At 47.1% G+C, this 15,478-nt stretch overlaps 1 protein-coding gene across 1 annotated transcript in view; it reads left to right on the top strand.

Moving 5' to 3' along the window:
- Positions 1 to 12,295, top strand: part of Pdilt (protein disulfide isomerase like, testis expressed) — a 33,696-nt gene extending 21,401 nt beyond the window's left edge. Inside the window, exons 6-13 of the mRNA XM_027940654.2 lie at positions 1,067 to 1,177; positions 1,267 to 1,392; positions 4,400 to 4,597; positions 7,298 to 7,418; positions 9,510 to 9,688; positions 11,037 to 11,126; positions 12,017 to 12,127; positions 12,173 to 12,295. Coding sequence (XP_027796455.2) covers positions 1,067 to 1,177; positions 1,267 to 1,392; positions 4,400 to 4,597; positions 7,298 to 7,418; positions 9,510 to 9,688; positions 11,037 to 11,126; positions 12,017 to 12,127; positions 12,173 to 12,295 — 1,059 coding nt within the window. The remainder of the gene's footprint in view (positions 1 to 1,066; positions 1,178 to 1,266; positions 1,393 to 4,399; positions 4,598 to 7,297; positions 7,419 to 9,509; positions 9,689 to 11,036; positions 11,127 to 12,016; positions 12,128 to 12,172) is intronic.
- Positions 12,296 to 15,478: the final 3,183 nt, after the last annotated feature.

Below are 15,478 nucleotides of genomic sequence, written 5' to 3'. Positions count from 1 at the left end.
TACTTCACTTCTCTGTGCCTCAAATTTGCTGAAGTGCAAAGTAGGAGAGATAACAGCACCCAGTTCCATGAGATGCCAGGAGGACTAAATAAGGTGGTTATATAACGTGGTTAGAACTGTGGGTGGCAGAATGTGAGCTCTCTAGTGTCATTAAACTATGATTTTGACCAGTAAGGAGCTGAGACTTTATCCAAACGATAATTTGGTGCTATTAGGTGTTTGAGTGAGAAAATGATGTATGATCAGTTTTGTGTCCTAACAACATGGCTGTGGCGGAAATGTGGGGAATGGATTGGAGTCAAGCAAGAAGAGAAGAGGGAAGGTCAGTGGGAGGCAGCTGCAGGGAGTCCAGGTGACAGGTCTGGACCAAGGTGGGTGGTGGAGATGGAGAGAAGGAGATGGAATAGAAATTCACATAATCTGCTGCTTCTCTTTCTCTCAGAGACTTCAGTCCTGGGCTACAAAGAATCGAATTGTTCTCTGTTAGTCCGGATCCTTCTGAGAAGCAGTTACCAAGCAGGGTGGGAAACGCAGAATATTTATTAGGGAAAAGAAGGACATCAAAGAGGTGGGGGAGACTCTGAGTGACATTAGACCATGGCAAAGATCTGACCCTTGGAAGGAAGGAAGGAAGGAAGGAAAGAGGGAGGGAGGAAGGGAGGGAGGGAGGAGGGGAGAAAGGGAGACACTTTGACCCAGTGGCGTTCTAAGAGGGTTTGTCAGAGTTGCCCACTGGGGAACGGATGCCCTCAGTCACTGGGTCGCACACTGTCCAGCCTCAGCACAGATATTTTGATGGAGTCCAGAGCCCAGAGGCAGTATCCGTCAATCACACTTCCTGTTGTTACAGATCTGAGGTGTTCACGGGCTGCCACCTGCCTGGACCCTACCTCCAGGCTAATCGGCTCAGTCGTTCATATTTAATAGATACCTGGATGCAGTATTCTCACCTGCCACCACCCCTCACCATTCTCTTATCCCAGGGAAAGATGGCACCGTTTGAATGTATTAAGTACCCATAGCAAGGAAGCTACTGCCCTCCAATGATTTTCTTCTTTTGCTCAAGGGAAAAATTGTCAATCGTCAAGAGCTCATTAATGAGAATACCAACAAACAGGACCTCCATCAAGTCATAAAACAGCACCTTACAGATTTTGTGATTGAATTCAACACGGAGGTCAGTAAGCAGAGGATCCCCGGGAGACGGACAGCTGGGGGTGAGTGACGGTGTGTGCTTGCGATGACAGGTTTTCCTTGGAATTTCAGAACAAGGATCTGATTTATGAAATGCGCGTCTTTAGTCACATGCTGCTCTTTATCTCCAAAACCTCGGAGCCGTACGGTGTCATCATCCAGCATTATAAAATGGCATCGAAGGAGTTCCAGAACAAGGTTTGTAGAATGGGCCGTTGCTCCTTGGGGCTCTTGGGTGGGATCACCAGCCATGCAGACTGTGAGGCCATTGGCCTGTTCTGCTTCTTATAAATGAAGCCAGGAATAGTTTGTGTATTGATTTCCTTATTTGCCTGTATCAATACTATGCATTATTTACTATTTAATTTTTAAATCAGCCTCCTTTATTACTCTTGCCCAGCCTCTCTGCCATTTTGGCTAAGCTTCTGCTCCTTCACGCATCTTTTTAATAAGGCTCCTCTGGGAACATGATGGTTGGTTCTGTTTTGATGGAGCACCTGGACTAATCGTGGGTGAATGCAATATGGTAGCATTTAGCTTGGAGTTGAGGGGGGGAGGAAGACCACTCCTGCCTGAAGTCGAGGTATATGAAAAACCTGCAGGCATGAAGCAGCATGGCTGGTAAATCATTGCTGAGATTTTGGACTTTAACAGACCCCAATTCAAATTCTCTCCTTCTTCTAAGCTTTGTTGTCTTAAGCGAGTTTCTTAACTCTCAACCTCAGGACCCTCCTATGGGAAATGAAGACTTGTAATAAGAATTGAATTAGAAGCACCTGGCTGGGTACAGTGGCGCACACCTGTAATCCCAGTGGCTAGGGAGGCTGAGGCAGGAGGATTGTGAGTTCAAAGCCAGCCTCAGCAACAGCGAGGCGCTAAGCAACTCAGTGAGACTCTGTCTCTAAATAAAATACAAAATAGGGCTGAGGATATGGCTCAGAGGTCAAGTGCCCCTGAGTTCAATCCCCAGTACCAAAAAAAAATAGAAGCACCTGTGTTGCTTGTGATTATTGTCACCATATCATCATGAGAGACAAACCAGCCTGAACTCTAAACCTACACATCATGTTCTTACCACCACCTAGACTCTGGGGGCTCTTTACCCAACTATTTTCTTAATTTTTAGAAGAAGTATGATAATGGCAAGTTTTTTTTTTTCATGTAATGAAAATTATTCTGAAATTTTTTTTAGTTAAAAACTTTTAAACCTAAGTTAAACACAGAATAAAGCCACGTGAGTTAGTCACCTTCTTGTCAATGTGATCAAAATACCTAGTACAAGCAACTTAGAGGAGGACAAGTTCACTTGGGCTCGTGGTTTTAGAGGTTCAGTCCATGGTGGGCTGAGTCCTTTGAGCCCCAAGATGAGGCAGAGAATCATGGCAGAAGTGTGTTGTGGAGAAGCTCTGCTCTGTTCATGGTGGCCAGGAGGCAGACAGAGGGAAGGCGCTGCAGGGGTCACAGCCCCAGTGACCACCTCCTCCGGCCACGGGGGTATGAGAGCTCTCATAGTCCATGCGTTTCACCTTCTGAATATTCTTAACATCCACCCAGGAGCTTTGGGGAGACACCTCCTGGCCACGCCATAACCGCAGGCCTGGGCAGAGTTCATGTTCATACCACATCCTGCCACGTTAGTTACCAGAAGGATGCTTCCTACCCCAGAAATCCTTCTTACAAATATATTGCCTGTTTTTTTCAATTTTACACTAAGATTTTTTTTTCAATTTTACTCTTTTATCACCATGGGATTGGATAGCAGTTCATTCTTAGCCAAACCACCATCTTCCAGGTTATTTTTTTTTTAACTCTTTGAACCAGCTGGAATTTATTTTAGGCACAGATGGAGAGATGATTCTCTTTTCCCTAATTACTGACCTTCCCAAATGCCATTTATTGAGCCAAAGATAAACAGACTAATATTGCTCCAAAGGTCATACCCCCAGGTCCACCTCATCGCCTCTGTACCCCAGCCCCAGCGTGTCCAAGGTGGCTGGTACTTGTTGAAAGTATACGAGGTGACCTCAACAGGACTGTTCTTTCAGTCTCCCTGGGACCTAGAAGAGGGGCACACTTTGGAGGCCTTCATCTTCCCATGGATGAATAATGACCTGAAACACCAGGCGTCTGCAAGGGCCTCTTCTTGTCCCCTTGTTTCCTCTCTTTGCTCTGCCACTAGAGTGACCATTTAAACATTACCATCATGTCACTCTCAGACTCTTCCACGAGTCTCCATTACATCCAACCAATCCCAAGCTCTCTCCTGGACCCCCAACCTCGACTTTGACAGCCTCTAACCTGGTCTCCCTTGACACGGTCTCCCATGACACTGTCCCCCATGGTGTTGAAGCCACAGTGGCTCCCTTGTTCCTAAACAACTCTGAGGTCTGTGTTTGCCTTGGCACCAGGCCTTGGGGTTGACAGTTTCCGCCACGTGGATCATGCATGGTTCCTGGGCTGGGTACTCACCACCCAGGTCCCAGGCAAAGCGTCACCTCCTCAGATGCTCCTCCTGACCACCTTGACTCTTACTGACCCCACTGCCTCCTCTGTGCAGTCACTCTGTCCCAGGCCCCTGACCTGTTGTCTGTGACTCATTGCTCTCTGAGTTTATCAGTTTGTTTACTCAGCTGTCATCTGTCATCTCCATGGGAACACAAGCTCCGTGGCAGACAGGCATTTTGTCTGCTTCCGGCAGCACTGTATCCCCAGTGCCCAGTAAAATTCCCAGCACATAGTAGGTACTCGACACATCTCTGTTGCATGAACAAGTGAGTCGAGCCGTGGGTTTCTTTTATAATTTTGGATACTAATAAGAGTTGGCATGCTCTGAGCACTTTCTACCTGCCAATCACTGAACTCAGCCCTTTCATAGTTTTCCTGTTTGATTCTCACAGTGACCCCCTGGGGCAGGTACTCTTTGCCTCACCATTTTACAGATAAGGAAAACTGAGGCACAGATGAAGACAAGACCTCAGGACTTCTTGACTATTCCTAAAGTTGTGTGGAGGGTCACAGCACGGGATGCTGAAACCAGGCTGTCAACGGCTACCAGTCTTGCATTTGGGTGCAGGGCTGACTTTACTGTCTTTTGGAGGTGCTCCAGGACCCCACTATTCCCCTTCCATTAGTCCACAGCTTTACAGCAGTTTCTCTCCCTTAGTAAAAAGGTCCAGAGAGACAAGGGTTTTGTTCAATTTGGCAGATCCTTTTCATCCTTGTGGACGCAGACCAACCCAAAAACAAACGTGTCTTGGATTACTTCCGGATCACGGAGGTCACTTTACCGTCTGTCCAAATCCTAAACTTAAGCTCCGATGCCAGGTACAAAATGCCTTCAGATGAGATAAACTATGAAAACCTCAGGAGATTCGGCCGCAGCTTCCTCAGTAAAAGTGCCAAGGTAAGGTTGCTCTGAGGTAAGTTTCATCCAGAACTACCCATAGCTCACTAAAGGAAATCATTCCTTTCTTGTAATATTGCTGGCTTTGGTTGTCTGAAGGAAGAGACAGAATAAAGGGCAACCTTTTGGCTCAGGGTGGGGAAATATCACCATTTCCCCACCTGAAATCTATCCAACTTTTGGCTCTCCTGAGCCTACAATCCCACCATTCATTCTTGAGTTGTAAAGTAAGTTTCCAATACAAATGGCAGGTCCCATGGAGGGCTAACTAGAAAGGAGGATTTTAGCCTCTAATCTGAGAGATCTACTTGGCCCAAGGGTAGATGCTTCCTTCGGGAGAGAGAAAGAACTAGAACAGTTATAGCAATCAGGATTTTAGCCTCAAAAGATTTTAGGGACCTTCTGGCTGGGTGGGGGTGGGAGGGGATCTGTGTTAAGGAGTGACTCAGAAAGGTAGCTGTTTTAGTCATCTTTGCCTCGCTGGGACCAAAAGACCTAACAAGAACAACTTAGAAGATAAAAAAAAAACTTTCTTAGCTCACACTTTCAGAGGTTCAGTCCACGGTCAGTCGACTCCATAGCTCTGGGCCTGAGGTGAGGTAGAACATCATGGCAGAAGGGCGTGGTGGGAGGGAAGCAGTTTAAGACGTGGCAACCAGGAAGCACAGAGAGCTCTGCTCGCCAGGGACAAAATTTAAACCCCAAAGGAACACCCCTAGTGACCCACCTCCTTTAGCCACACCCCACCTGCCTACAGTTACCACCAGTTAATCCATCAGTGGATTAGTCTACTGATTAGGTTATACCTCTCATCATCTAATCATTTCATAAATGGAGATACTCCAGACAACCCAACATCTATAGTCACCTACTCCACGTGCTTCCATACTTTCTATCCATTCCCCTAGGACTGCTGCATCCCTGTAGCCTCCTCAAGGAGAAGTTGTTCTTCTTTCATGCAGAACATCATCATGGGGCCAAGTGGAAAGGCTGGTGTGCTTACTGTTACCTCCAATGTATTTCCACTCCTTTCACCTTCAAAACCCCTATATTTTTTGGATCCCATGCTTTTGAACTTTAGACCGTTTATTCCCTCTTCTGGTTGCTGTCCTGTGACCATGTCCCCTTCCCTCTCTGAGGAGATAAGATCCTGACAGCCATCTTGCCCCCCAACACCTGTTCTGCTATCATTTCCAGGGATCTCAATATCTGATACCCTGCTCTCACTTTTCCAATAATGGGTGTGTCCATGCCGTCCCAGCCCTCATCCTCATGGCCACAGTCAGAAAGAGCAGCAGCCCCTCCAAATGCCTGATTTCAAAGTTTCCATCTTCTTAGTTTCCTCCTCCAGGACCTGTTTTGCTACAATTCCTCACACTTCCCGTGGCCTCCAGTCTTCTGATCCCACTTCACAGTTTCTTGAGTACCATCTTCCATGAACTAGGATTCCATTGTTTCTTGCTCCGTCAACTCCTTCTTCTCCTCCATCTTCTACCACCTTTATATCCTGTAGTCCTCACCAGGGAAAATTCCAACTCTAGTTGATCCCACTTAGCTTCCCTAAGTGCTTCCAGGCTGATACTAGAGAAAAAGATCACCATGGAGCTGGATGGCTACAAGGAACCACCAATCAAGCCTTTCCTAGGCTCCAAAACATCCTAGCACCCTGTACAGATTTCTCTTAGTGTGTCTATTCTTTTGATCTTTGAGTCTATTTCACCTTCTACCCCATTTCTACTTTCACTGTTAGCTGAGAGCTCCTCCCATACCTCACTAAGAAAAGAGAAGTCTTCATACTTAGGCCTCCCATTTCCTGTCACCCTATCTACACACCTTGGTCCATCCTCTCTCTCTCTCCCAGTTACATCTGGGGAGATACCTCTTTCCCCCTCAAAGGCCAACATGTCCTCCTGTGCCCCTTCACATGATGTGCCTAATGTAGCCCATTCCTAGTATGCCATAATTTTCACCACCGCCCATCTCCTATGCCCAGGCCACACCTGCTTTACACTCCCACTGAAGGAATCTTTAAATTCCTTCCGGGGCTGGGGTGGGGGGTAGGCAGGACATGGTGGGAGAAAGAGCCAGTGAATTGAGCAGAGGCCAGAGAGCAAAGCCTCATAGCACAGTAAAGATTCGTGATCTTAAGAGCAATGAGAAGCCGGAAAGAGACCGACTTGTAGAAAATACAGGCAGCGAGAAAGAATTGGAGGAAACCCAGGCAGAACATCAGGTGTCGATTACAGTAATGCAGGTGAGAGACGTAGGCTACTTGGGCTAGGGTGGTAATGGAACAGATGAAGACAAGGATGTAGATACAAGGGACATTCATGAGTCAAAATTTGTAGAGAAAAACATGGTCTAGGATTTTGAACACTTCCTTGGAACAGATGCAAGGGCTGAGTTCATTCTTTCATTCATTTGCAAAACATTTATTGAGATCCTACTATGTGCCAGGCAGTGGTTACTCAATGACAAGAGAAGAATCTCTTTTTTTAATATATATTTTTTTAATTGTAGATGAACATAACACATTTATTTATTTATTTATTTAATGTGGTGCTGAGGATCAAACCTAGCCTCACATGTGCTAGGCAAGCACTCTACCACTGAGCCACAACCCCAGCCCTGAGAAGAAGAGTCTTTTAGGACGTTCCATCCCTTCTGGACACAGTGAGACCTCTCAAATTTGCTTCCTAGGAACATCAGTCCAGTGAAGAGATTCCGAATTATTGGGACCAGGGTCCAGTTAAGCAGCTCGTGGGGAAGAACTTCAATGTGGTTGTCTTTGACAAGGAAAGGGATGTATTTGTGATGTTCTGTAAGTATCTCCAACAGAGGCTGAGTCAGGTTCAGGGACGCAACATTGCTTTTCAAGTGTTGTTCCTGAATCTCTGAGCTCCGTAATCTCCAAAACCTAGGGATGCACCCTACCGATGATGGTCTGCAGACACTCAAAGAGACTGGATCAGGTTGCTTTTGGCTACAATGCAACCCTGGCCCCCCAAATCTAATTCTTGGAATGTATGGCATGCCTTCCACATAATCCAGGCCTGTGGCTACTTGTAATAATAATAATGCAGATGGCTCACAGGGTTTGATCGAATGCCTCATATGCTGAATCATTGCATACCTTACCCACTTAATCCTTACAACATCCTTCTGAAAGTAGCTACCATTATCCACATTTTTATGGATAATGACTCCAATGCCTTCATACCCCTCTCTCACTCTTAGGTAGGTTTTTGACAGAACCTCCAGTGCTATACAGAGTTCCTCTGCTTTTGGCTTTATGGGACTTATCCGATGATCCATTTGAGGTGGAAACCCAAATTCTTCATGTAAAGGACTTGGCAGAGTGTCTGGTAGAAGCACAGTAAACAACAGCTATTTTTTTGTTGTTGTTATTATTCCTATTATTGTTTCCAACACTCATCTGAGTTGGGACTATTGTCCTTTCCCATGGTTTCTAGTTTGCATGGGAGATCCAAAGCTAGAGGCTTTCTCTTCCACCATGAGACACTGGGGATCTTGACTCTGAAGTTACTTTAGGCATCTCCTTTACAGGCAGAGTTACCACTTAATGAGCACTTACAATGAACCAGCATGAGTTTTGTGTTAAGTTGTGTAACAATGAGCCTGTGGTGAAGGGATGGCGGTTTTCTCTATGATACAGGTCAGGAGCCCAGCCTCAGAGAGGGTCATTACCTTACCCCAGGTCACACAGTAAGTCCAAAAGTTCCGAGCTAGCTTTGTGCCATTCCTGGGTTAATTGCATCATACAGGACTTTGATAGTCTCTCTGAATTCATCTCTTGTTCACAGAGCAAGGTATTTCAGGTCTGTGGCTGAATCACTGCAATCTTCTGCCTGCACAGGAGAGGTGGGGGTGGCTTCTCTGCATTCACCAGATGCCCAGAGTTCTAAGAACACTCATTTAGTTCTGATAAAAGGCAAAAGTAACCTCATTTTCTTGGAAGCAGGACTGTCGGATTGGCCCCCTGGGGCTGCAGCCATTAGGCACCCTCCTGTTCTGACCCAGGGCCTGATGGTTTCCAGGGGCACACTGGGGTGCTGCAGGCAGGCAGCGGGTGGGCGGCCACAGAGGTGCATATTCGTAAATGGAAGATGATCATGCAAAGGTGACATGTCGGGGGCCTTCAAGGCCACTCCTCTCCCAGGACAGAAACAGAGCTCTGAGCTTTGAGGAAAGACAGCAGGTGAGGTTGGGCCTTCCTGATGCTGCTTGTCTCAGTCCCTCCAGAGCGCACCTGGGCCACACTCAAAGCTCAAAGAACCATCTGGGACAAAGTCTGCTGTCCCCTTCCAGGGGAAGTCACACTGTCATACTTTTGGGGCACACCCATTCACTTCTTGGGCATGTTCTCCTCCAAGGGACTGAAGGGCATATTTATATTACACGGTGTTTTGTCATGTTCTGTTTGTAGTACCAAGGCTTCAAATCCAAGCGGCCTGTCTTCAAATCCTGTTTCCTCTGCTTAATTACTGAATGACCTTGGGCCAGCAGCTTAACCTCTAATTGAAAACCCCTGGGCTAAAAATCCACCCCCACCACACACACCTCTCTCATGTGATTTTTAGTAGACCATGAGGAATCACCTAGCATAAATATTTTTCTTGGAAAGGGAAGGAATAAAAAAGAAAAATAAATTATAGGAAAAAATGCTAATGTGCCCAAAGGGTTAGTGTTTGGGTTAAAGGGGACGGGGGTGACTTTTTTCTCATTTAATTTAATCATCATTAAATTAAGGATCAGGTACTGTGAGAGAAATGTGAAAACAGCCTACAACATAAATAAGATTCAAAAGCAGTTCAAAAAGCAGCCACACCATGAGTGCGGCAGGCCTGGGTGGCGTCATCTCCCAGAGCCTGACCTGGACCCTCTCTTGCAGATGCACCGTGGTCTGAGAAGTGCCAAGCCCTCTTCCCCGTGCTGGAGGAGCTGGGAAGAAAGTATCAAAACCACTCCACGGTCACCATCGCCAAGATCAACATCATGGCAAATGACATCCAGCTGACCCACCTGGAGCGGTACCCATTCTTCAGACTCTTCCCCACCGACTCTCAACAGGTCGGGCGGCTCTTTGGATCTACATAATTGAAATTGTTGTTATATTATCACCAGTTTCTCCCCCTCTCCAGCTCTGCATTCTGCCAAACCAGCTTCCCTCTCTGTTCCTGCCCTATTCTTCTCTCATGTTTGAGTTCAAAGGATATCGTCCAGTAGCTTCCACTGAAGTCCTAAGACTCACTATACTTGCATGCAGCTTAGGTCATTTGTTCATGCCTGACCACAGGGGCCAAGCTGCTGTGGATGTTTGGATGGGTCAGGAATCTATGGCTTCCTCTAGAGACTGATATCTCCTGAGACTGTATGGGAAAAGGTGGGGGAAAAAAGTGGGGGGATCTCCGTGGGAACATGGGGATAGAGCAGGGGCAGATGAAGGGAGAATGTGTGGTAGAGACAATTGATCAGTGCCTTTTACACCGTGGGACTAGCTATCCACCAATCATCCCCCGTGTTGACGGAGCACACCTCCATGACAGTTGGCAATGTGGGGGGACAATGTCAATTAAAGAAATGTGAGCCAAGGGGCTCCTGAGAGAGTGTGGCTGTGCAGGAGAGAGAAGTCGTCGCGGTGTGGTTCCATCTGTACATGTGACTGGAATGCAGGAGAGGGACAGATTCTGGAGGGCAGATATGGCAGAAGTCTGCATGAAGACGTGGAACTCTGGAGAATGCTGGGGATTTCAATCCGACTAGAGGAGGGGTGGGGAACTACAGACAGGACAACTAAAAATAAATATATTTTTTTAAAGAAAGGATGGGCTGAGGGAATGAGCCTAAGTCCCACATCTTGAGTTATCTGAAAAGGAATTTAAGCAATCAGGGGTCAGCAAGCCTCTTCTTAACTTTCCTAAAGACTGAAAGGGGACAGGGAACTAGCTAATGATGACATCACTGTCCACGTGCCAGCAACCTTGTAAAATAACAACTATTGTGGGACTGATCATGTAGTAGTAATAACAACAATGGCAAATACTTACTATGAGCCAATCACTGTTCTAAGCATTTTTTCATATATTAACTCATTTAATACTTACAACAACATTGTGAAGGAGTTACTAGTATTGAATCCATATTAAAGATGGGGAACTGAGGCAGAGAGGTTTAGCAAGCGGATCCCAGCACTAAGTCCTGCAGCCAGGGGCTAAGCCCTAGAGAGGTGGCTTTATATTCCATGCTGGATCTGCTATATTATAATCCTATGAAAAAATTATCTATTATCCTTATTTTGTAGCCATAGTAATGGAGACTCAGAGAGGTTGAGGAACCCAGGTTATTAGAAATTTATAACAATCCATGAACAGCTCACAGGAAGAGGCTCCCACCTAACCCTGTTCTGTCTTCTTCCTAGGCTGTGCTGTATAAGGGAGAGCATACCATGAAGGGCTTCTCCGACTTTCTGGAAAGCCAAATCAAGATTAGGATTGAGGATGAGAATGAGGTAAGGGGCCTGAGCCACATGCTGGATGATTCTCTCCTGCACACAAGGATCAGGAACTTGGTGGACTAGAAAAGAAAAAGTGTACCAAGCATTCCCCAAACTTCTGTGGCCTGGAGATGGCTGAGGATGGATGGACAATCACCCATTTGGGGTGACTTTCTTAGACACGCTTTCAAGGTATCCCAAGGGTATTTGTTATGAGGAAGTAGAAAGGACAGACTTGAGAAACACCAGGAAAGGCCAAGGTTCTGAAGTCAGAACCTAAGGTAGCCTCCTTTGTCCACTCTCCTGAGACGGCCACTGGATGTCTCCATGAGATTTTTTCCCTCTGGCACTACTGTCTTTTCCCCTAACCATACCTCAGTGAGGCCATCTTCTAGAAAGTGTCATGTGGATTAGTTAGGACTCGATTTGTTGCAAACGTCAACAGAACTAACCCTTATAACTGGTAGAACATCCATCTGGTGCATCCAAAAACTCAAATTTGCTTTTGGTCTTGCCATCTCTGGTTTCTTCTGTGATGGCTTCCTTCTCAAGTAGTTACCTCCCCACAGAAGATCAGAGATGATCCTAGAGCTCCAAACTAACAACTTCTTAGAAGTCCCAGTAAATGTTCCAGACTGGGATCTCACTAGCTAAGCCTAGGTCCTGGGCCACACCTGAGGTGAGGTTAGGCAGTCACAACGGTGGGCTTAGAGTAGGACAAGGTAGCTCCCCAAAGCTCCTCTTCCCAGGACAAAACCACAGTTGGGCACTTTACCACCAAAGGCAACTGCAGCTTCCAAGATGGACTCTCCAGGCACGTCCAAAAAGAGAACCTTGACAATTACAGTGTCAGTCATCACATGTATTTCCCCTTCCCTCTCTTCTCTCCACCTTTTCTTTGATAGCTATTGTCTATTGAACCAAATGAAGTGATAGAGGAGGAGGGAGTAGCCGAGGAAAAAGAAGTACCTTTTATGGAGAAAGAGTCACCTGAGCCGCAGGTGCCCGAGAAGCCGGTGCCCGAGCAGCCGGTCCCCGATCAGCCGGTGCCCGACCAGGAGAATGCGACCACACTGGAAGAGCCAGTGGGGCAGAAGATGACAGCTAAGAAAGAGGAGGTGGTCACGAAGCCAAAAGGATCTCTGACACCAGAGAAGAAACTAACACTCAAGGAGGAACTTTAGGTTCTCCAAAGCCAGGAGGAAGGGGCCCATGTTTCGGGTCTGGTGTCATTTCTGAGTGGATCAGAATACTCCAAGAATATATCATTATGGCAGGGTGGGTGGGTGCTGGAGAATAAAACCCCTAATGACGTTGGCCCTGTTTTACTCATTACCTCTTTTTTTTTTTTTTTCCTGGTTGATACTGCCTTTGGAGAGCTACACACAGATGTGAGAGAAGCCACAGAGCAACATTTAATAAGTGTTTACACACTCATTCATCTAATTCTAGAGCATCACTGGAGGCTGAGATTCTTATAAGAAAACTGAGGCACAGAGAGGTTAGGCAATCAGGATCACGCAGAAAGCTGCTGGGTTAGAGCCCCCAGAATCTCACCGCAGACACTGCACTGAACCTTGTGCCTACTACCTCCTGCCAGGGTGGAGCTCCAGGAGTTTGACTGAACCTTCCAAATGTGGTCAACTGATTTGCATTTTGGCACAGCAAGGAATAGATTCAACTCTAAAAGACTATCCCTAGATTTTCACACGTGACCTGCTCACTCAAGCAATTGTGCTGGGAGCATCCTCCATGGGGTCCTTTCCTTTCACTACCATAAAAGTTATTTACCAATCCACATGATTCCACCCACGTCCTTCCATGTGGCCCCACCCACTTCCTTTCATGTAGCCCCTCCCACTTCCTTCCACGTGACCTCACTTCCTTCCATCTAGCCCCACCCACTTCCTTCCATGTGGCCCCTCCCACGTGACTTCACTTCCTTCCTTCCATTTAGCCCCGCCCACTTCCTTCCATGTAGCCCCTCCCACTGCCTTCCATGTGGTTTTACTTCCTTCCTTCCATGTAGCCCCTCCCACTGCCTTCCATTTGATTTTACTTCCTTCCATGTAGCCACGCCCACTTCCTTCCATGTGACTTCACTTCCTTCCTTCCATTTAGCCCCTCCTCCTTCCTTCTTTCCATATAGCCCCTCCCACTGCCTTCCACATAGCCCTTCCCACTTCCTTCCTCGTGGCTCTACCCACTTCACTCCGTCTCGTCTACCAGTCACTGTGTTTCTCAGCTGCAGAAGCCTGGTAATTCATCGTTCCTGCCACTCTATACCTCTCTTCTCCCAGTACCCAAATTTCATACAAATGCTGGGCTGATGTTTTAAAAGTCACAGCTGTGAGTTCTTACAACTCTGCCCTGTTTCAGCCCCAGAGCGCCATCTTTATTGTTTTTAGGATAAAATCCAGTCGTCTCACCTATGTGCAAGGTCCTGAAGGTCTGCCCAGCCGATCTCTTCTCCCTCCCTCCCTCCCTCTCACTTTCTAGGCTCCAGTTCCACTTCTTGTCCATTCTTCGAACAAACCACATTCTCTCTGTCCTTGCAGCTACCCCCTTTGCCTAACATGCTCTCCCCTCAGGAAACACTCCCTGCCCCCACCTGGCTCTTCATGTAACTGTGTTCATATTCAAATGTCAGCTCCAGTGTCACCACTTCAAAGAAGCCCTCTTGGATACAGAAATTTGAATATTTGATACTAATATTTTTATTACCTCACGGTGCAATTGTGTGCCGCCTCCCTGCCCCAGCACGTCAGCCCCATGAAAGAGGACACATCTGTTTTCTTTCTTACTGCATTCCCAGTGCCTAGGATTCTGCTTGGTGCCCAGTAGATGCTTCATAAACGTCTATGGACCAAGTAACTATATCAGGCAGTACTCTCTCTCTGAGACACATGATTTCATGGTCACCCCAAAAGGAAGAGATGAGGCCAGGGTCTTCAGATCCAAATTAGAGCCTGTATTCTTTGACAAATTAACACAGACTTCATGGCTCAACAAACCACAAATTGATTGTCAGAGAGTTCTGGAGGCCAGAAACACATTTCCCTGGGCTACGTCATCACGGTTGCTTCCTTCTGGAAGAATCCCTCTCCTTGCTTTTTCTAACTCATGGGTGCCACCTGCATTCCTTGGCTTGTGGTTCTAGCCTGGAGTCACTCTGACCGTTTGTTTCATCCTCCCATCTCCTGCTTCCTATGATTCTGCCCCAGAATCTCTTCTGTAAGCACCATGGGGTTGAATCCAGCCTGCCTGGGTAACGTCTGCATCTCAAGACCTTTAATCACTCCTGCCCAGTCCCTTTTGTCCCATAAGACAATAGTCACAGGTTCCAGGGTTTAGGGTGTAGACATATGGAGGGGGGTTATTATTCAGCCTACTACACATATTGCTGATCTGTGTCATTTATTTCAGCCCATTAATAAGACTTCTGTTGAGGAGAAGGGTATTATTTTAGGGACTGTGGTATCTGTAAATCATCCAGCCCCCTCCACTTCCCACCTGTCACCTAGGCAGGATCTGTTTGTGCTTTTGTTCAGGCCTCCAGAGCCCATTTCCATACCACTGCGCCCCCAGCCTGGCCTGTCTGCATCCAGACGAAGCAGGGGACAGCCTGGGGCCCTGGAACTCACCTGTGCCAGGCACCCTGACATGGGCAGGTGTTAGTATTCAGGACACGGGACAAGGCTCACCTGCTTCCACCTAAGGCCAGGTGGCTGCCGGCTGAGGGTGGATTCACAGGGGCTGCTGAGAATCACGTGGAACAGGGCTCCTGACCAGCCACCAGCCAGAGAACAGGTGTGCTGCTTGCAAGTCCCGCAGGTATGACTGCGGCCTCAGAGTGGGACTCAGATGGGGGACTCGGTATAGGTGCATGGGGCAGGTGACATCCCTCAATGAGGAAGGTCTTCTCCCTTAGCTCATATTCTGCCCCTTCCCAATACCTACTAACCTCTGCTTCTGATCTCTTGTATTCTGTCTGACCAATTTTCCAACACTCCATTTCTTAGCTTCACTCTTCCGGAAAAGACCTAAAATCCTCCTAAGAACCTTCAATGGCTGAACATGGAGTGTTCTTTACCCTCTAGGAACACAGTCCATCAGAGGGCTAAATCTGAGTGAGGTTTAGGTTTGAGTCTGGAGTTAGCATTGACTAGCTGTGTCACCTTGGCAAAGGTCCCCAGCCTCTCTGAACTTTGGGCCTGTGGCCCCCTCCACCTCCCACCTGCTATGGGTTGTAACATGGATTGCTGCGATTCACTGTTTCCCGTGACTGATGTAAAAACACAACACGTGACATCTGAGGAGTATTCTGTATGCCAGAGCTGTGGCGATTATTAAAATTAAGTCTCTTG

The sequence above is a fragment of the Marmota flaviventris genome, chromosome 19 (assembly GCF_047511675.1).
Source record: "Marmota flaviventris isolate mMarFla1 chromosome 19, mMarFla1.hap1, whole genome shotgun sequence".
Taxonomy (NCBI): domain Eukaryota; kingdom Metazoa; phylum Chordata; class Mammalia; order Rodentia; family Sciuridae; genus Marmota; species Marmota flaviventris.
Note: the sequence above shows the minus strand (reverse complement) of the source record. Positions and strands in the feature narration are given on the sequence as shown.